The sequence below is a fragment of the Boleophthalmus pectinirostris genome, unplaced genomic scaffold (genome assembly GCF_026225935.1).
Source record: "Boleophthalmus pectinirostris isolate CB_2022bp ecotype Guang Dong unplaced genomic scaffold, ASM2622593v1 HiC_scaffold_12, whole genome shotgun sequence".
NCBI lineage: Eukaryota > Metazoa > Chordata > Actinopteri > Gobiiformes > Gobiidae > Boleophthalmus > Boleophthalmus pectinirostris.
This window is the reverse complement of record NW_026571018.1, coordinates 28,196,436-28,217,190: the sequence shown is the minus strand read 5'-3', so window position 1 is coordinate 28,217,190 and position 20,755 is coordinate 28,196,436. Positions and strand designations below refer to the sequence as shown.

General features: G+C 36.7%; 3 protein-coding genes and 1 non-coding gene across 5 annotated transcripts; 2 read left to right on the top strand and 2 right to left on the bottom strand.

Annotated features, from left to right (window-relative positions):
* Window positions 1-333: 333 nt before the first annotated feature.
* On the bottom strand, window positions 334-9,167 carry aldh3a2b (aldehyde dehydrogenase 3 family, member A2b). Of its 2 annotated transcripts, none has more exons than XM_055148944.1 (11): window positions 9,067-9,167; window positions 7,968-8,130; window positions 7,076-7,307; window positions 5,517-5,602; window positions 5,055-5,263; window positions 3,568-3,685; window positions 3,223-3,364; window positions 2,410-2,576; window positions 2,231-2,330; window positions 1,500-1,738; window positions 334-900 (listed from the first exon to the last, which is right to left on the bottom strand). In XM_055148944.1, the coding sequence occupies exons 2-11, from the start codon at window positions 8,127-8,129 to the stop codon at window positions 886-888; spliced, it is 1,470 nt and encodes a 489-aa protein (XP_055004919.1). In that variant the 5' UTR covers window position 8,130; window positions 9,067-9,167; the 3' UTR covers window positions 334-885. The 2 variants fall into 2 exon arrangements, with proteins under 2 accessions (XP_055004919.1, XP_055004917.1); XM_055148942.1 differs by lacking the exon at window positions 9,067-9,167 and adding an exon at window positions 8,587-8,717.
* A 3,330-nt stretch (window positions 9,168-12,497) lies between these two features.
* LOC110155897 (cone-rod homeobox protein-like) lies at window positions 12,498-13,603 on the top strand. The gene is made up of 3 exons (XM_020920074.2): window positions 12,498-12,594; window positions 12,704-12,879; window positions 12,980-13,603. Exons 1-3 carry the CDS (start codon window positions 12,498-12,500, stop codon window positions 13,601-13,603), a joined length of 897 nt encoding a protein of 298 aa, XP_020775733.2.
* A 190-nt stretch (window positions 13,604-13,793) lies between these two features.
* Window positions 13,794-13,867, top strand: trnat-agu (transfer RNA threonine (anticodon AGU)). Its single transcript has one exon. It is a non-coding gene; the product is annotated as a tRNA-Thr (tRNA).
* A 576-nt stretch (window positions 13,868-14,443) lies between these two features.
* On the bottom strand, window positions 14,444-19,551 carry vtnb (vitronectin b). The gene is made up of 8 exons (XM_055148649.1): window positions 19,366-19,551; window positions 18,851-18,967; window positions 18,109-18,342; window positions 16,788-16,927; window positions 16,557-16,713; window positions 15,955-16,113; window positions 15,126-15,479; window positions 14,444-14,956 (listed from the first exon to the last, which is right to left on the bottom strand). Exons 1-8 carry the CDS (start codon window positions 19,430-19,432, stop codon window positions 14,823-14,825), a joined length of 1,362 nt encoding a protein of 453 aa, XP_055004624.1. The 5' UTR covers window positions 19,433-19,551; the 3' UTR covers window positions 14,444-14,822.
* Between the last annotated feature and the right edge of the window lie 1,204 nt (window positions 19,552-20,755).

Sequence of the window (20,755 nt, the reverse complement as noted above, 5' to 3'; positions counted from 1 at the left end):
ATTATTCATTCACTCCTTACCCGGAGGTAGACTTCTACTGTAGCCACAGCTACCGTGGGGCAGACTGACGGAAGCAAGGCTGCCAATCTGTACCATTGGCCCCTCCAACCACCACCAACACTCATGCACACAGCACTTTCATACTGGGAATTGTGGGTGAAGTGCCTTGCCTGAGGAAACAACAATTTTTTGCAACTGGCAATAATAATTTTTGCCTATGGTAGCTTTACATCTAGCTTGTCATTTGCTTTCCTTACATATTGATTTTCTTTTATATCTCCTGAAAACATCTTCTATTCTCAGTACTTTATGAAAAATAAAACACAACATAACTTAAACAAGTACAAATATATTTAATTTATTAATTGTTTATAGACATTTGTGTATTACAAATCACATATTAAATTGTCTTTAAGCAGCACTACTTTGTTTGCTACTAATGTAATAAAATGAGGAAATCCTTCATGTGACAGTTTTGCTGACAGTGAGAGAATAGACACTTATAAAACAGGTTTAAAACAAAGTGCTTCAGGCTGAAATGAATGGACCTACACTGTACAGCTACACTGTATATTTCATAAAGCACTGGAAATGTTTAAATTGCACTTAGGCTCTTGTTTCTTCATTGGGTTTGGAAATAAAGGGAAGCAATCATCACAAATAATAAAAAAACATTACATGAAATTAAAAGGGTGCTAAAATAGCTATAAAAGAATAAATAATTACTAAAAATTTGTTTAAATGCTGAAATGAAATGTTAACAATTTTACAATAGAAACATTTTCAGTCAAAAGTCATCTCTGGATTTTAGTATTTCTAGAATTTCTTAGTACTTCTATCATGCGTATGTACTGTATCTCTGCAGTCTTTTCCAGTTTGTGGTCTTCAAAGAAAATAATTCTGAAAAGGACACAGAAAGATTAATAATAAAAAATGTGCTATATCTTATAACAAATATGCCAACTTCAACAACTGAATCTAAAATTTATATTTTAGATTTCGTTGTTGAAGTTTAGATTTAATTGTTAAAGTTGACATATTTGTTAATCTACAAAGTCTTTAAAATCTTCAAAAAGTTAGGTATTAATGGAATGTATAAAATGTTATTATGCTAAATTGTTTTGTTTTTTTTGTTGTTTTTTTTTTTTGCCAAAACCACTTTTATAATGTTGTTCCCTCATCAAAAACATGCCTGAAGTGGTTTTTAGAAGTCATTCATTCAGTATTTTACGATCTCTCCTGGGCCATCCAGTAAGATTCTGTCCAGTGCTCTGCCCACAAGCCTACGTTACCCATGCTCCATGAATATGCTTGATGAACATCTTGATAATCATGATGCAGTGCTCAATAGTTTCATTAGTGGGTTATGTTATGTGTTAGCTGTTAATACCCCATAGATGTAAAATGCCCCTCTTAAATAATAAACCTAGATTTTAGTTTACATATATTTCCACTATGTAATTTTTACTTAAAAAAGGGCAATTTTATTATTTGCTCACCTGAATGACCACAGCTGCCACCACAACGAGGGTGGCTAACATCATCATGCGTCCGATCCAGCTCAGGTTTGAGGACTTGAGGATGAAGAAGCGGGCACGGCTTAGTTTTGAGGGAGTGTGCGGGGGGTATCGCATGGTGTTTATCCCCTCCATTTTCAGCTTCTTGATGAGACAGCTGCGCAGATGACTGAGCTGGTCAAAAGAGAACTTACCATGATAACAGCCCATGCCACTGTTACCTGAAAGACGCAAGAAGAGGAAATATGTATTAATTAAGGGAGAAAACACTCACCATATAGTGTGTTGGAAATCACAAAGGGAGCAATTTAAGCAATATGTCAAAACATGTGAAAGTATAACTAATGTTATTAGTACTGTAAGACAAAATTATTATGAGTCAGCAGGTGGGGGGTTCTGGGTTACTTGACTATATTTTATATTATAGAAATTGGAATAAAATGGACATTAATTTATCATTTGGTACTGTTCGACATGCAGCAGCAGATGGGATGAATTTCACATGCTTTCAGGGCAATACACAGGGAGGGGACAACTGGGTCTATTGTCCTGGGCCCCAGGGTTTTAGGGGCCTGGAATTGGATCCTTTTCATATTATAGTAGAGGGGGGCCCAATGTCAGACTTCTTGCCCTGGTCCCCCAGATTTCTGACAACGGGCCTGATTGCTTGCTTTATATAGATATTATTAATGATTTGTTGTTGAGTCTCTTACCAACTCCTCCAAAAGGCAGAGCGCTGATGGAGTAATGCAGTAGACAGTCATTGGCCAAGATCGCTCCACTGGATGTTTCTTCTATCATTTTCTGTATCACCTAAAAAAAAACACATAGACCCAAAATATCAGTACTTTTCCAATATTTTTAGTTTAATGTTGCTATGACATCATCAAACCTTGTCATCTGGTGTGAATACATAAAGAGCCAGAGGTTTCTCTCCTTTGTTGATGAATTTTATGGCTTCGTCCAAACCACTGATGGTGATGATGGGAAGAACTGGACCAAAAATCTCTTCCTGCATCACTTTGGCGTCAGGCTTCACGTCCCTCAGCACTGTGGGGGCTGAGCACAAGAGTCAAAAATATAGCAATAAAACAAGAGCCTCTTTAAGGTGCAAGGTTTTCCGTCTGTTTGTCTGCATACAAATTATTTTGCTTTGCCTAACAAATACATACATATTTATTGCATTTATTCAATTACTCGGGTTTTGTGACTTAAAAATACATTGGAAAGCAAGCATTCTTAAGGCCAATACATGCTTCTTAAGAAGTTTCTTATATAGTATGAATTGGCCTTTAAGATGAGCAGGGTTTCCTCTCCATTTCTGAGTACTGATCTGTCATCTGCTTAACTCCATAGAGATAGATAAGTTTATGTTTACTATGCAACAGACCTGGGCATCTTGCAGCCTTGGGGAGGAATCTAGCCCTTGACCTGTATTAATCAGTACCCCAGCAATTTTGATAATAATTCTGTCTATAGTGTCCAAGTGGGGAGTGAATGAATAATGTCCTGTTAAGCGTCTTTGAGTGCCCAAAAGGCACTTGTATAAAATGATGGCATAGTAATAGATAGATACAGTAGTTTATATTTTACAGAAATGTGCTTATCTGTTACACATTATCACTAACCCTGCTGTATAAAACCAGCAGAACCAAAGCTAGGACTTAAACAAATTGAAGTCAGTTCTCAGTGGTTCAGTTATTACCAATGTAGCAGTCTGCTTCTTCATTTTGTCCTCCCATGGCCACTGTACTGTCATCTATAAGAGCCATGATTCTCTTGAAGTGTCTCTGGTTGATGACACGTCCATAGTCAGGGCAGGTCTGTGGGTTTTCTGTGTAAAACTCCTAATAATGAAAAAAGAGATAATGTTTTAGAACAATCATTTAAATGCATGTATTATGTACAGGTAACGTAATGCTCATGTTAATTTGGCACAAATGTCAATATATACTTATCAGCACATGCTCTAGATATGGATATAATCAAACCTACTATCTAATAACCAATAACCACACCCCTATTTAATGTCATTGTGCTTGATTTTTACCTTAACGGCTTTCTTGATCTCTGCGATGACTTTGTCCTGAATGCTTGATTCACACAGGATGTAGTCTGGAGCAATACAGGTTTGGCCACAGTTTGTATATTTGCCCCATGCCACTCGTCTGTTTACATAAAAATAAGGGTAAATAAGGAAAAATAAGGAAAGTATTTACAACCAGTAACTCCTTAAGCTGCAAAGATTGTCTCACATTTTGTCCATAGTTGGTTGAATTTAATTGTGTACTGTACTGTTCATATTACACAGAGCTACCACTAATGAACCACAAAAGTGCACAAAAATTAACACTTATTAAACAAAGCAAATTTCTTAAGAGTTTTAAAAAATCTTTTATCTTATCTCCAATGTAGACTTTATATCATCCAGTCCGTGGCCTGTTGGAATCTGGCCCCCAAGCACAATTTGGTATTCAATAATTATTGTAGTATTTTTTTTACTATTTATATATTTATTTGTTTATTTAATAGGGTCAGTACAATTAAACATTGCCCAAAAGATAACTGTATCCATGTACATAAGGCTCACAGGCATTCCTCATCCAATATTTGTGTTTACACTGTTGATTTTCCTTGAGCCAGTTCTTGAGTTTTGTGGTTTAATGTCCAACTGTGTTTAATGTTTAATGTCCAACTGTGATTTCACCTCCAGTGGCAAAAAGTTGTCTGCATACATTTGGCAGTCGATGTCTTTGCAAATTTCTGGCAAATCATTTGTATAAACATATATACAATCATATCAACAGGAAGGTATTGCTGCTTATGAGCATTTGTTACACCAGTTATCACGTTGGTCCTGGGTTCAAATACGGGTCCCCCAACTTTGCTTAATATCATCCAAACATACTTTTTCCCACTCACATCTCCTGCTGTCAAGTCTCTGCAAGGCTCTGAGTGAGTGACAGCTGGATGCAACCAATCACAGTTAAAAGTGTGAATCTTCAGAATATTTAATTTTATTGTGTGGCTTTATTTACCCCTCTTAGACAATAGAGAAATACAAAGTGTACATGAACGTGATAAAACAAAATCATGACCTGTCACCAAGAAGAAAAAAAAATCATTAATTACTCATTTATTTTGGAAATGTAAATGGGAATATCCTAGTTAAAACATAATGTGAGGAGCAAAATGTTCACTTTTGTTTCAAGAATGTCTCATAAATTAGACAAGCTAAGGTCCTGTCTGTGTGAACCAAGGTCACATAGTCAAACAGAATATAGTGATAGCAAGATTCAGCTTTAGCCTATCACCTTCTTTCTGAATAAAACTTCTCTGTAGTGTCTTAAAGTACCTCTTCATGTATGTGCTGTCCTTTTTGATCAAGGTGTAATTAAAATTTTTAACTTTCCCACTCTTTGGTTATGACTTTTTTAAATTTTTATTTTATTGAATGTTAAAAGTAAAATAGACTTTGCCATTTCAATCGGTCTTTCTTCCCTACACTGTTTACATGCATGGAGTTTAAGTTCATACCTGCAGGCAATGGTGATGTCACAGTTTTTGTCGATGTAACAGGGGCTTTTTCCTCCGAGCTCCAGAGTGACCGGCGTCAGGTGCTTTGCCGCGGCCTCCATGATGATTTTACCGACCATGCTGTTCCCGGTGTAAAAGATGTGATCAAAGCGCTGCTTTAACAACTCCTGTGTCTCAGCCACTCCTCCAGTCACAACCGGGTACAGCTCCTGAAATGTAAAGAAGTGAAGGTAATATAATAAACATGTAATAAAGTAAGAATTAAATAGTCTACTTTATATGTGCCAAATTACTTTTTTGATATTACAGTTTAGGGTCTATGAAGACTTTACTAGATATAAATCTATGCTTGTGTTGGGAATATTATTTGAATATTATTTAATAGATAACAGATCAAAACAATATTCCAAAAACTACTACATTATAGTGAATATGTCCAAATATGTATGAGTGTGTTCTTACTTTGTCAATGTAGGCAGGCAGAAACTCCTCCATGACTTTGGCTGTGTGAACGCAAACTTCAGAGGGCTTGATCACAGCTGCATTACCTAGAAAATAAAAACAATCTATAAAAAAACAGCATTGGAAAGCAATTTAAATTACAATAATAAATGTACGTGTGGCTGATTCATCTCTTGTCTTAACTGTAATACTTAATACTTAATTACACAATATTGTTTTCTTCAGGGGCACCTACAGCATTTTTTGTTAAGGTACGTGGTTAAGTTGGTGACAGACCCTCCATGTGCACCTGTGTACGCAGATACATGTCCTGACAGCCCTGAGCAAAACAGACCAGTTTGGTCAATGACCCCTGTCACACTCCTTCATGTCTAACTTAAGATATTCAAGGTCTGAACTATGAGTACAGGTGCCTCTGGTTTTTTTCATAATCTAGTTTTTCATATTGACGACTTTGAAGACTTGTGACCTATTGCACAGACGGAATCTGATAATGCAAGGATGAAGTCCATTGAGTCACCAGGAAATACCTATATTGACTTTCGCCAGGGTAAATCTAGTGTTGGTTTAAAAAAAACAAGCTTTGGAATTGAACTTTTACATTGTTATAAATAATATCATTTTTATTATGTTGCCCTTTTCAGCTGTTTCTTTTAAGAAACATAAAGATAAAGATAAAAGTTTTTGGGCTTGTGTAGGGAGGGACTTGTTAAGAACTTTTACTCTAATTCGATTAACTCTACTTGTAAAAAGTCTATTTTTTGATACATTCAGCTTAGATATGTTTTTAACTTTCTTTTCTACTACATCTGTAGTTAAACACTATTTAATCAGAGAGATTGAAGGTTTAAATTGTTAACTTTTTCTTAATATATTATTGTACTTATTAAAAAATTAACCACTACTCACAGAGAAGTTCATTTTAGTAACATGAAATCTTATTTTATTTCTAGGGTTAAAAATAATGTAAATAATTGTTACAGTATCTGCTAACTGCCCTCTCCCTCAGTGCCCTCTGAACCTCTCCTACCTCTCACAAACTCTCCTGCCCTTGGCCTAGCATGAAGACTCTATTCATGTAATTAAATCATGTATTGGATATCCCAACTTGATTCTTGTGAAGCAGTATTTTAACCCAAAAGAATGAGCTGAGTTGTGAATGTATTGGTGGCCCATCCCTCACCTATCTGAAAATAGCTTTTGTAAAACTGTGCATGCGCCTTAAAATTCATGCATGTAAATACTAACAAAGGGTTTAAAAGAGTTGGATAGATGGATTTAAATAGCTACTTCCTCCTTAACATTATAATGAACTCCCTAGTCATTATTTTTGTTTGATTTTTTATCTGATTTACTGACATGGTTGTATATATTTTTGTTTTACTTTTTTATTTTTATTTATTTCTGGGAACTATTAAATATATTGTGTATATTCTTATTTCTATTTCTACTTGTGTATTTTACATGTGGCACTGTTCTATGTTTTAAAAAAGGATAACTAAATATCATCCATAATTGGTAAGGCAACAAAAAATGGAAATACAGTGTTTTTGGATTACCAGCTGCGATGGCCCCAATGAGAGGTTGGATGGTGACGGCCCAAGGGTAGTTCCAGGCTCCAATGATGAGGACCACACCGAGGGGCTCAGGGCGAATGTAGACTGTATCCGAAATGGTCAGCAAGTTCTTCTCCACGGGACGAGGCGCTGCCCAAGACTTCAGGTTTTTAACAGCCAGGTTTATTTCACCCTCCAAGCCCAGCGTCTCATACAGCTGAGTGCCCACTTCACTCTGATGGAGAGCAAGGATTTAGCACTAGTTTCAAATAGGGCTTAGAAAGACTTTAATTTTATAATTGTACCCTATATTTGAATACATATTCTTTGCATTCATTCTGTGCATTCCCAATCATGAGTGAATTGTCTTACCCAAGATTGCATAACAATAATGTCAATTCCAACCTGGACTTATACTTTCTGTATCAAGCATGTTCTCCCCAGTGAAGAGATTTGGATCGTGAGTGTGGATTGTCTGGTTATATATAGTACAAATAAAATGAAAATCTTCACAGTCTTTTAGAGGAGTCCTGAAGCTACTCAAAAAGTGAGTGGGCTGCACCAGGAATAGCATAAAGAACACTGCAGTACCTACAAAAACAAATGTAAATTATTCTAATTAAGGGCATCTGAAATAATGAGACTGGCTATTGCAGGGCATACTAATAAAGCACTTGAACTGTTGTACAGTTGTACTCACTGCAGTTATGTGGCCATGTATTTAAACTATGTCAAGTGAGTATTTTCATGTAAAAAACACACATAGCTTTCCTCAATAGCACGAGTCCTAAAATACTTATCTTTATTATTCTCAAAGAGTAATTAGCAGCATTTCCAGGATGTAATATAACTCTTAGACTCAAAGTACTTTGGACTTTTTTGGGATGGCTGTTACCTTATTTAGGTCTTTCTTCAAAGCGTTCGCAATCTCTTTTTGTTTCTCAATGAATAGACGCTTGAGGCTCTCGAGCTGCAGGATGCGGTAGTCTAAGCATTTGGACCGACCCGTTTCAAATGCCTTCCTGGCCTGAGCCACTGCCTGTTGTTCGCGGGACATCCTGGACACAGACACAACAGGTTAGCTATAAACAGACCAGGTTTTTTTCACTCTTACACTGGCATAACATTTGGTAAAGTCTCATCTATTGTACTCATGATGTCACATTTCTTTAGGTATTTCTTTGTTTCTATTTTAGTGGACAATAATAAGTGGCCTTATCTATTTAATTTTTGGGTACTATAGTTTTATAGTATTTGCAATGCACGATTGTGAAATATCTTGAGTTAGACTTTGATTAAAAAAAAAAAAAAAACGTAATCTTTTGTCTATCTATATTTTTATATTGCCTATCTGATAGGTAGAAAGACGTTAAGTGCCACTGCTTCTTTCTTTTCTTAAATACGATTTTATCTGATAATCCCATTTGTTGGGCTATCAACTCCTAAATGTTGTATTGTAGTTTGATAACGCACAAACTAAATATTAATATCAATTAAAAAGTAAAAGGCTTTACCCAAAAGCTTTTAGCATTGTCCTCATGAGATGAGAATACTATCCCCAATATTACCCTGTGGCTATTTACAACTATCTCTTGTGACCCTGTTTATCATTGTTTGTAGAAAAAGCACAGTTGTGGTGTGTAACCAGAAACCCAACCGCAGTTTTTTAAAGGCACAGCACTCATTTGAACATAACCATAACAATATCGGGTACATGTCTCCTTTAATTGCAATACAATGAATGCGTACGTTAACATTGTTATTATTATGTAATAGCAACTAATTAATGAGAAACTATCTGCATTTTACCATTATCAAACGCGCAACAAAAGCTGACTTAAGCAATAGCACTGACCATTGCATACACTGTAAGTCCCACTAAGTGCAACGCGCATTTCCGCTATTCGCCTCTTGTTATTGCTCTCCGGCAGATTTCAGTCGTGAAGCCTATGAAGAAACTCTGTATGCTTCTTCGTGGCTCATTCTAATCCTACCTGAATTTGTAGTGTTTTCCTGCGGTCCTGGGAGTGAGTGGACTCTGGACAGCCGGAGCAGCAGAGAAGCGGATACTGTCAGGAGGCGCCCGCAGCCCCCCTTCCCCGCTTAAAGACCCGCCTACGTAGCCGAGTCCCCGCCCATCTCCGGGAGATCCATGGAGGAGACCAACAGCATTTCAACATGGATTTTATAAGAACCACAACACACTTTGGTTTATTACATTAGTTTGTTTAGGTGATCCTATTATTGTCTCACCAAATTTAGAAACAATCCTGAAGATTGTGCAAAAGATCTTAAGATTCACAACTTTTTTTTCTTCAAATGCAAATGTGTACGACGCTACATAACGCTTCTTTATAGCCTATTTTGGCTTTTATCAATTAACATTGATAAAAAATAATACCTTTGTTAGAGCCTATTAACATAAAATCTTCTCTTTTCCTTCTCCTCCTTCATTTATTCATAAAAAATGGATGAAAGAAAAAAGAAATAAATAAATCACATATAGAGCCATCATATAAATTGAGCACTTTAATTTTATGAAACATGGCCAACATAAATATGTATACATTTAAATAGACTTTATTGCGGTGCCAACATTATGAGCCAGATTCACAGTGGGGCACCAGTGGCAAAAACTTGGTAAGACACTTCACCTGCATTGCCTAGTATGAAAGTGGCGTATGAGTGAGTGTTAATGGTGGTTGGAGTGGCCAATGGCTCAGATTGGCAGCTTTGCCTCCATCAGTCTGCCCCAGGGCAGCTGTGGCTACAATAGTAGCATGCCACCACTGAGTGTGGAGTGAACAAACAGTGAACTGTAAAGTGCGCTGGGTGTCTTGAAAGGCGTTATATAAATGCAATGATTAAAGAATTAATTAATTTAAAAAACACAGTTTATATTGCCATTGACTGGGGTATTTCATGCCCACAGCCAACACATTTTTATTTCTCTGTATTCTGGTTACATATAAGCCAAAATATACTTTAGTTGTGACATAGGACCATTTATTTATTATTCAGTGACTCAATGTTAAGATGTGTTTTATATTGGCTCAGCAAGTATGTGGTTAATTTTGCATTTGAAAAAAAAATAAATATATATATATATATATATATATATATATACAGTCTGTACACTATCTATCCCATACATTTTTTTTTTTATTGCAGTGACATCCACAATGTAGGTTCACCAATCTGCTGAATTTTATTACCAAATTCTACCAGTTCCTAAATTCCACCTCTTTTAAAGCTGCATTCATTTATACCTCCTTTTTTTTTGTATTCTCTGGCTGATCTTTAATCCATTGCCAACCTTGATTCACACTACCCTCCTATACTCTTTTGAACATCCCAGGATGGTGTTAGTGGTGGACCGAGACCAAAAATCTGTGGGCTTAACAGGAAACATGGACTTCTCTTTCACATCAAACACCTGAGGTTTGTGTATTGTGGAGGCAGCAGAGCTGGTGCAGCAGAGCGTCATTCACACTAGTGTGTTAAACCCAAATTCAGAAAGAGGACTGTTGGACATGCGCAAGAGTTTGTTAGGAATAAATGCTGAAAGAACAGTTTGTGTATGTATATATTAATTAATTAATTCATACATACATATATGCACTTTTTTTCTTTAATTGACAAATCTGTTTTAAATACATAATTGCATTTAAAACATGTCACAACAAGTGGCAGCATGTTAAAAATGTTTATCAAAACTGTCCATGTTGTAGTTTGTCATCTACTTGTTGAAGTGACAGAAAAAAAATAGCCAAGCATTTTTTTAGGGTTTAAGTCTATATCTTATTGTATTCTTAGTAAATTCTATCCATGTATGTATATTCCAAGTCTGGTCTGTAGGCCTATAGGATTATATAGCCTATTGAAATACAAGCTACATTAAATAACATTTAATAAATATGATTTTATGTATAGTATTTAATAACCACAAACTGTATTTTTGCTCTTGCCAACCCTTTTGTAAGCAGTGCCACTGCGGTCTAGATTATTTTGCAATTCTCTATAGTCTAAAACATACAAATATTCAAGTGAAGATAGTTATTGCCTATTATAAATTATAATGCACTTGAAACAAATTACCAGTAGTTCGAATGTTGGCATGTTAGGCCATGTTTTGACAGATTGGCCCTAATGGCCAGTGCTCTATTTGAAAGGGAAACGTGACCTATAGTTTCGAAACTCCTGAATTATTAGTATCGATATGTTATTGGTTTAGTGATGGTCATGTGACGGTCATGTGCCGCGTCCACTATTGTTTCTCAAATCAGAACACTTACTTTGGTGATCTGTCGTAATCACAGATGCTAATATGTGTCATTTAAGTTTTATGCCCACATCGTAAAAACGTCGCGTGATTCCATATTTTGCATCAGTATTGGTAACTGCTATTAAAAAAGATGCATTTCTGTATTTATGCTCAAAAAAGTAAACAATGATTCGTGCTGTAATCAACTGTTAGCCTGGAAACTATCTGGAAACTGTAATCCACTGCACTGTGCGTAAAAGTTTTGATGTCTCGATCGGTGGAAACGCAGTAGCCCTGTTTGTCACCTCCACACATTATAGCTACCTAAAGGCTCACACTCTGCCACCATCTTTCAATACACGTCCAGCGCTCTGCACACAGCTCCTGCGCCCGTTTAGGGAACAAGGATTTGTACCTGATGCGCTCCAGGAGGCCGTGCGCTGAATGAAGAGGATGTTGACCAGACTTGGCTTCAAAGTGTGTCAAAAGGTGTCACCAGTTTTACCTGTCAACAATTCTGTTCTGGATAGGAAATGGTGTAAAACGTATTTAAATAGACAAATGATGACCAAACATGGCAGATTTAAGCCTAGAAGAAGCCTAAATTTCGAAATGCAATTGATGTTTTGTAGGCTAGCTATAGTAGGCTAGCCTACCAAGAGTAGAAGGATATAGTAGAAGCTATATGAGAAGGGAAAACAGTTTGAGCCATACAATTAACTAATCGCACCATAATACAGTAATAGTTGGCCAGTTTTGCATCTTACAGTGTACAATATTTGCACAGTGTAAATTTGCAATATTTCTAACCATTGCAGTTTTAAAATTGTGTCATTTGCTCTCGCTATTAAAGGGCCCCACAGTTCGTCTAGCCAAAATGGGCTCGTTAATGGCTGATTGTGGATCAAACATGCACTATTAGGAGAGCAGTGGGTCATAGGTGTGCACCACATCAAAGGCACGTGTTTGTAAAGTGGGCAATATACACTTTAGATCCGCAAGTGGCCCATAGGTGGGTGTGACTGAGAGTGATTGGTGTCCGTCTCCAAAACCAAGATAAAACCCGTGCAGTTCGGGTAGTTGTCAACAGTTTGGAGGAGACGCTTCAAGTTAAGTTTCAACGCACTTGGAAATAAGGAACTGAAAGAAATGTCTTACGGAATGGATTTTACTCTACCTGAGATGAACACCTTTTACTGGACCAACACCTGCCTGGATCTCAGCAACATTGAGGATTACGCACAAACTCCAAACAGAGGTGGGTCTACTTATCCTGTTTTTATATTTTTGTTATGACTATATTTATTAGCCTGCAAGATATTTTCAACGTAAATAAGAGAAATTGACCTTTTTTTGTTTTCCTTTAGTATCCAATGATGTGCCCTACATGCGTCCAGACACTCACCGTCGCAGGAAGCGCACCACTTTCAGTAAAGCACAGCTAACCGAGTTGGAGAGGGCCTTCTCCATTACGCAATATCCCGACATCAAGATGAAGGAGTCCTTGGCCTCTCTGACTGGCCTACCTGAGTCCAAAATCCAGGTAAGAACACTGGCTTGTTCTTAAAAAATATATGATGGCATTCATGGTGTGAGTCCAACAATGTAACAAAACTTATGTATTTAATTTTATTCTTTACCAGGTCTGGTTTCAGAATCGCCGTGCAAGACATTTCAAGAGTAAGAAGCCGCCAAGACACTCTCCAAAACCTAACGCAGAGTCTTACCAGTCACAGCACTTCAACACCCCCCTCAGCCCGCCATTCGCCCAGGTCCCCACATTCTCACCTCCCCCGAGCCTGACCCCCTCTCCTGGATACACCACGTCCACACTTACCATCTCCTGCCCGCTCTCAGACATTCTGGAGGCGAGAGCTCTGTCACTACCAATGCCAGCATCACCGGAACAGGCCGCGGTGCCCGGGTCACCACATGGGCACTGCGGGAAGAACTACATGGAGATGCCGGACTTCAGCGACCTCTGCGGGGATGATTTCCTTCACAACTCTCTGAGTGAGTGGGACATCCCTGAAGAGCTGGAGGCTTTCCTTGGGATCGACCCCCTGGCCGCCCAAACCCGCTGTGGGCCCGTCAAACCCGAGCCTAAGCAGAATTCACTAAGCCCTGACGAGTTCATCCAAGGAGGAAAGCTCATCACCGACGAGTCCGCCTCTGACCTGTCCGATCTGTCTCTGCAGGATCTGGGTGATTTTAACTTGTCTGACTTGGAGCTCTCTGCTGCTATGATCGATTATCTCCTTAACTGAACTTTATTATAAACATTATTGGCCTAATACAGCATTATTTTGCTACAACAGAATATTTATAGTGATGTATGCTTCGGTCGCACACTCATGAAATGTAAAGAAAAGAATATATTGAAATGTTGTTATAAAAAAAAACAAAATGCCGTGTGTTTTCATTCATAAATCCTTGGTGTCCCTTCCACCGTCACGTGGCGCCGTGGCTTAGTTGGTTAAAGCGCCTGTCTAGTAAACAGGAGATCCTGGGTTCGAATCCCAGCGGTGCCTTTTTCGAATTTATTGTAGAAGCTCATTTTAGCTGCATCCTCATGAAATGTCATTCCTCATAACACTCACAATGAATAATTCTGATAATTAGCTGTGCCTTTCGTGATGAATTAACCCACCACGCTGGACGACGCGACACGGTGAGAGCAAAGAGCGGAGAACGAATAATCTGTTACAAAAACAAGCACCTTCTAATGTTTCCAGAACTGTTGCCGAAAGCTAAAAGTAAAAAAAAAATATAAAAAAGAGACAAAATTCACATTATTTCACTATTCCCTTAACCATTTTCATAAATTATGCACACCGGCGTTTGTAGCTTTGTGTTTTCTTCTAATAAATATCAAATCAAATCAAATAATAAATATAGCTGTTTCGGCGGTAGCACAGGAAAACAAAGTTTCTACATAAAAACAGAAGAGAAAAAGAAGAGATAAAATTTTATTTTCTAAATATTTTTATCTGCCTCTGAAATAGACTAGATAATTGATGCATTTGTGTATCAATAGTTTCATTTTATAGTTTCGTTAATATTTAAATTTGTTTTATTTTGTTAATGTTTGCTGTTACTTTCTTCTTTCAAGCAGGCCATTGTACAGATTTCATCAAGTATTGCATTGTCTTTAATGTCCAGCAGATGACGCTCCTTCTTCACAAAGATTTCTGACAACAACAGAGCAAGTTCTTGGATGTTTCTATGCAAGTATATAGTTTATTTATTTATATTTCATCAATAGCTACTTCCAGTTAACTTATGGCAATAGACTGCATGCACAGGCTACAGAGGCACAAATAGTGTTTTAAATATTTAAACAAATAAACACAAATGTGCACTTTATTATAATCTTAGACAGAATTTCAGTTTAATGACCGTTTCATTTGCTACATTATACTTGATGTGGCCAAGGTGGTGTTGCATTGTGTAAATGAGATTTGTCTTGTTTAGTTTAGATCTCTCTCATTTTTCTGCTCGTGAAGTATCAGGAATTTGTTCATTCTCACAACCAAGCCAGTATTTTGCAATAGATCGTGGGTAAGGAGGGAGCACGCTGTCCACACGCTTCCTCTTTAGGTCAACTCTGGTATATTTATCTGAAAAGCAAAATTCGACAAAACAATTACAGAATATTCCAACACAATAATATATATATCTATATCTATGTTGTGTGTGTGTGTGTGTATATATATATATATATATATATATATATATATATATATATATATATATATATATATATATATATATATATATATAAATTACCTCTTCTGAAAAAATAGACGTTTTGAACTGGCGTAGTCTTGACTTGTTGCGGCTGCGGCTGATGTGTGATTCTCAAGTTGCTATAGTCTGTGTAGTCAGTATATTCCCCATAGTCAAAGAGGTCATCAAAAAGGCTATCAAACATATCCTCAAATAACACATGACGGGTCCTTCGTGAGCTCCGTTTCCTGCTGGGTCTCCTCTTTCTGGAGTTGTGACGTTTGGCTATTGTCACAGGAGGAAGGGTGGGTTTGGGGGTAAGTTTGACCCGTCCCACCATGGCTGCGTCCACGGGATAGCTCAGCCCTGCCCAGTCCTGACTGATGAGGCGAGGGCCACTGGGGGTGCTGCCAGCTGGAGAAGGACAAAGGAATACTATTAGGTCATAGCAGTAAGAAAAAAGAGAAAAAAAAGGTTAAGATATAATATAGGATCTCTGTATGGAAATGTGTCCTCTGCATTTGATCCCTCCATCAATGCCTCTGAGCAAGCTGCTAGGAGTATAATCATGAATAATTGCCCTGATGTTTCTTCAGTAAATGCCACAATCTTATATTTTGACATTCCACCATAGAATTCTGACCTGTCTTCCAGCTGAGTTTTAAAATAGGCTCTTTGGATGTTGTGATGTAAAGTGAACTCTACCTATTAAGTGTACCATACCTTAGTTTTTCAAAATGGTAATGAATCTAATATGAAAATGTTTCTCTTTGGCCCAATTCTTATATCTGAACACTATCAAATTGTCAAAACTAACTTATTAATGCCTTGTTAACATCACCTCCAACTAACTTAAATTTGTTCACAGGAAAGAGTATAGGAGTCTTACATGGGGCCCCAAACAGGTCTCTGAACATGTCTGTGAAGGAACGGTCACAGAACAGGTTGGTGTAGCGTGTGAATACCACAGAGGGGGACGAACGCGTCATCTCCACACACTCCTCATGGGTCGGCTGGTGCTTGAACTCATACTGGTAATACTTGTCATCTACAAAACAAAACAAATTAAACTAAAACTAAACTAAACGGGATAAATGTTTTGTACTGGGCCAGAGCTGACCTATTAAAACAAGAAGCTATTTTATAAGTACTCAAGTTATTATTTGTTTCCAGTTTCTGTTTACAAATAATATGAATCATCTGTCTGGCCTATCTTTAAAATAAAATAATTGAAAGTCCTATTACATTTTCACTATTTTTAATCTGCTAACTTGCCTTGTCTATAATATGAGTAAGTAATAGACTTATAAACATGTATTAAATTCAACAGTCGTGACAGTCGTTCTCTTTGGTTTAGGTTTAAATGATGTTACTGTTTTAATTTGATGTTTCATTTATCTTATGCTTTTAAGGAAAAGGGTATACTTTTTGGCGATGTTGTATTGTTTCTTTATTATTTCTTCTCACTCCATTTAACAATAGGCTGAGTACCTTTGAAGAAATAGGCCTTCTCTTTCCCTCTGTGACTCGGGGCAGGGACAGCAAAGGCTGCGTCCATGTCATTCGGGACTCCGTCAAATCCCACCGTAATGTTCCTTGGGTAATCTTCATCCAGAACGTCCCCATCAAACCTCCAATACTGGTGTCCCTATGGATCCAAAATATTCAGGCAAAATCACAAACTAACACTGTAATATAAGCATTGATAAATAGGTATAGTACCTTGAATATGTAAGTTTTTCCCTGGCAGTTGATCCTTGTAAAAGCAGCGTCAATGGGGCCAGGAATTCCCCAAACATCTTCAATTAATTTGGGATAACCAGGAAGCACAGATTTGTCGTCAAGTTCAAAGAAGTATTCACCTAAAAAGTGACACACAAACAGAGGCAATATATTTATTGACACTTGACTTATCAACATTTACTGATCCTGGAAAGAGATGTTTTGGTCACAGTAGTTCAACTGGACACAGCAATCTTAAGAACACTAGTAAGAAGGGATGCACGATAATATCATTCACAGATACGTGTTCGCCGATAATGGCAATGATTATGTCACACACATATTTAGATAAGCACCTTTCATTGTTTTGAAAATATGATAACTGAAAACAACCTATTAAAAATAAAGGAAAAATAACTAGGCTAAGCTATTTTGTATAATCACTTCTCTAGTTCATTATTGTATCGAGGTAATTTGAAGATAAGGGCTCTGATCACAGCTGTGAGACTCATATATCAAGACAAATGCATGATGTTCCAATTTATCTAATAGCAAACTAACTAAGTAGGACAAGAACTCAACAATTTTTTTCCTCAATAATTTTATAAGTTTAAGTTTCGCTTTTCTGCCTGCACTAAGTCACTCCCACGTCAGAATGCTATCACAACACAATCTAATATGCTACTGTACAACACACCAAGTTGGTGAAGTGTATGTTTTGTATCCAGCTTTTCTAAGTTTTATGAAAAATGTACAGACCTGTGGGCTGAGTATTGTACAGGCTTGTACTGCTAATACCCCCTCTGACCTTTGACCTGAAGTTAGACAGTTAGAATTTATATTTTATTAATATCAACTCATTGCACTTGTGTTTCATAGCAGACCCCTAAACCCCAGACTCCTAAAGGAGTGGAATAAAGTTACACACAGTCACAAAAAATAAACAATACTAAGGAAAATATACCACAAACCATTCTGACAAAGACAATAGAAATAACTGTACTTCCTTAAATGTTACCACATGCTCTTACACTAGGCCTATAGATCAAGACCATTCTAAAACTAATCAGGAAAGGTCAGATTTTGTGCTACATATGTATTTTTATTAATTTTTTAAATTTATTTTTCATTTTGTTTTTATACTTTTTTAAATGAGTATCTAGTTTGATACTAGTTTAAGTATTGATCATTATTTGAGTATTGTGCTTTTTTGGCGACCTCAGTTTGATCACACTCCTACATTTATGCTAGAACATATCATACCTGCGTGACTTTCTGGAGGCAGTCAATTTGCTGTAGAGAAAGGAAATCAGAAACTTACCTCTGAATGCATAGATGGAGCCATTTTTTAGCTGGAGGAAAGCGTCAAAAGCTTTCCCGCTGCAGGTTGCTGCGTTGAGGTCTGTGTCCTCCATGGGACCCAGAGTTGGGATGATCACCGCAGCAGAGGCAGGACTGGGAAGAGGGGAAGATTCAGTGGCAGCAGGAGGCACTTCATTCACTGTCGTCATGATCTCAGTCACATCTTCCATTTCAGCAAAAGTGTCACCTCGTGCTGCAATTCATATAAACCCATGTTAAAGCTTTATCCAATTTTTTTTGTAAAAATACAATTTCTATGTTTTTGCAGATTTTATCTTTATTTTATCTTATTTTATTTTATAGAGTCTTGTTATTCCTTTGTTAATCCTGCTCTTCCTGGGAATTATTACATCTAGATGCATTTGGCTGGATCACAAAATTTAGCCCTTTAGTCTTTGTTCTAGACTTTGACATGGATCAATCTAGGTTTAGAACATTTGTTTTTCCTTGTTTAACCTGCATTGAGAAGTGATTTAATCCTGGTTTAGGTCTGGTGTCTCATTTGGTGTTTAATTTCAGGCTTGGTCTAGTCCAGGTTTAGTTCCGAGTTTAGTCCCAGTTTAATTCCTTTCCATTTTTATGTGGTGTTTGTGTGTGTGCATGTAAGTTCAAGAAATGCTACAAGTTTTAGAAGAGTATAAGAAGTTTACTGAAGACTTCTCTTTTCTAAATGTAAAGACAGCTCTTGTAAAGTGACTAACCCTTTTTGGGGCAGACAGAGTCGTAGTCAGGACAACAGCTCCCATAGTACACACACATGGAGTCACACTGGCATTTGTTCCCAGGGTTAAAGGACCCACAGCGCTTTGCACAGGATTCTAGGAAAATTCAGGTTGTTTGTCAAAAAATACCTGATGCGGTTCATAGTTATGCATCAAAGTACAAGGCAAGAGTTAGTTAGTCTCAGTATGGAAGATATATTTCAAGATCAGGTAACAGTGCACTCTGTTGATCAAATTATTTTATATCTATACTGTATGTATATAATAAATATATACAACAAACAAAAGAAAAAAAATAGTCAAATTAAGAGTGCTCTTCTCAGATCACAATACAATTTGAGATTACAAAAGAGGCAAAAAAGAAAGATGACAAACACCATATATTTTTATACATTACATACATATACATTTTAAAATAAGTAAAATAAAATATATTTACACTATAACATTTTGGGATTTTTCTTTCTTAAGCACTGAAACATTGAAAATCTTACCTTCTGCAGCGAATGTACCCCTTATCAAGAGAACAACCCCAAGAAGCAAGACTACAGTAGACTTCATTTTGTTAAGGAAAATATCCACAAATACATAAAAAGTATATATCTCCCCCTTTGTTCACTCTGTTGTGGAGCTGTCAGTACCAGTAAACAGCCCTTTGAGAATGGCCCAGTTTGGAGCAGGACTGTGGGCAGAATATCAATAGATCATTTTGAAAAGGCACTGACCCCCAGGCGTTTCAGACTCAAGCCATAATCATTAAACAGTGTCCCAGATAAGCCACTCTTCACAAAATGTCAGACTGCTTTTAAAATGTTTTAAAACATTTTAAAACAGTCCCTTGATTTTACTCTACTCCTATTAATGTCATTGCTTTAATTATAAATCAAGCAGTGAACTTAAAGCTTGTTTGATATTGCTGTGTTTAAAATAACCTGAGGAAATGTTAAAGTTTCTATTTGGCTACAATTGTTTTTTGTATGTTTTGTTTTATGTACAGCTACACTGTTAGAGAAGTAACTTTTCTGTGCTGTAATGAGCTGGCAGTGAGTGCCCTCACAACAGAAATGCATTTTGTCTAAGAGACACTCTTTAGAGATTAAACTAAATTGTAACTAAACCATCCTCATAGCTTCAAATCTAAGATCTAAAAATATGTTTTATTTAAAAGAATATATTAAGTAAGACTCTGCTGCTTCACTGCATGTCACATTTCATTGGGTGCAACCTCACTTGTCCTATTGGAGCCCAGTTTATTACTGACTTCTGTTCTGCTCCTCATTCAATGACCTATTAGCTCAAATATTGTGTAACTTTCCTCTATTGATTACTTTGGGACAAAAAAATAATAATTAACCAAACATTGTTATGTTCAATGAAACTGCATTAGTCAAAAACACAACTACTGCATGTTGTTTTTTTGTTTAAAATAGTATAATGAGATTATCATGGGTCATCATAGGAAAAACTAAAGATGTGTTTGTGTAATTGCTCTAATCTACAGAGTAGGGCTTCCTCCTAAGTCACATTTATCTATTATCAGATTTATATTTTAACAGTGCATACATGCCATAGTTCAGAAGCACTTACTATATTTTTTGTAAAAGATTTAGATTTAATTAGTTTTAATAGATTTAAAGATTAGTTTTAATCAGAGAAAATTGTACATCAATGAGAACATTTATAAGTTGACAAAATGAACACTACTTTAGACAGTATTTAGAATATATAAACACCTTGCAATCCTGTAACTTTAGTTTATTACAGTAAATAGAATAGCAAAGGTGTTGTGATAATCCATTTTCCTACTACATGCTGTTAATATACAATACTGTGGTAACACTTTATAATAACTACACCTTACTTAGCCTTAATAAAGCATGAACA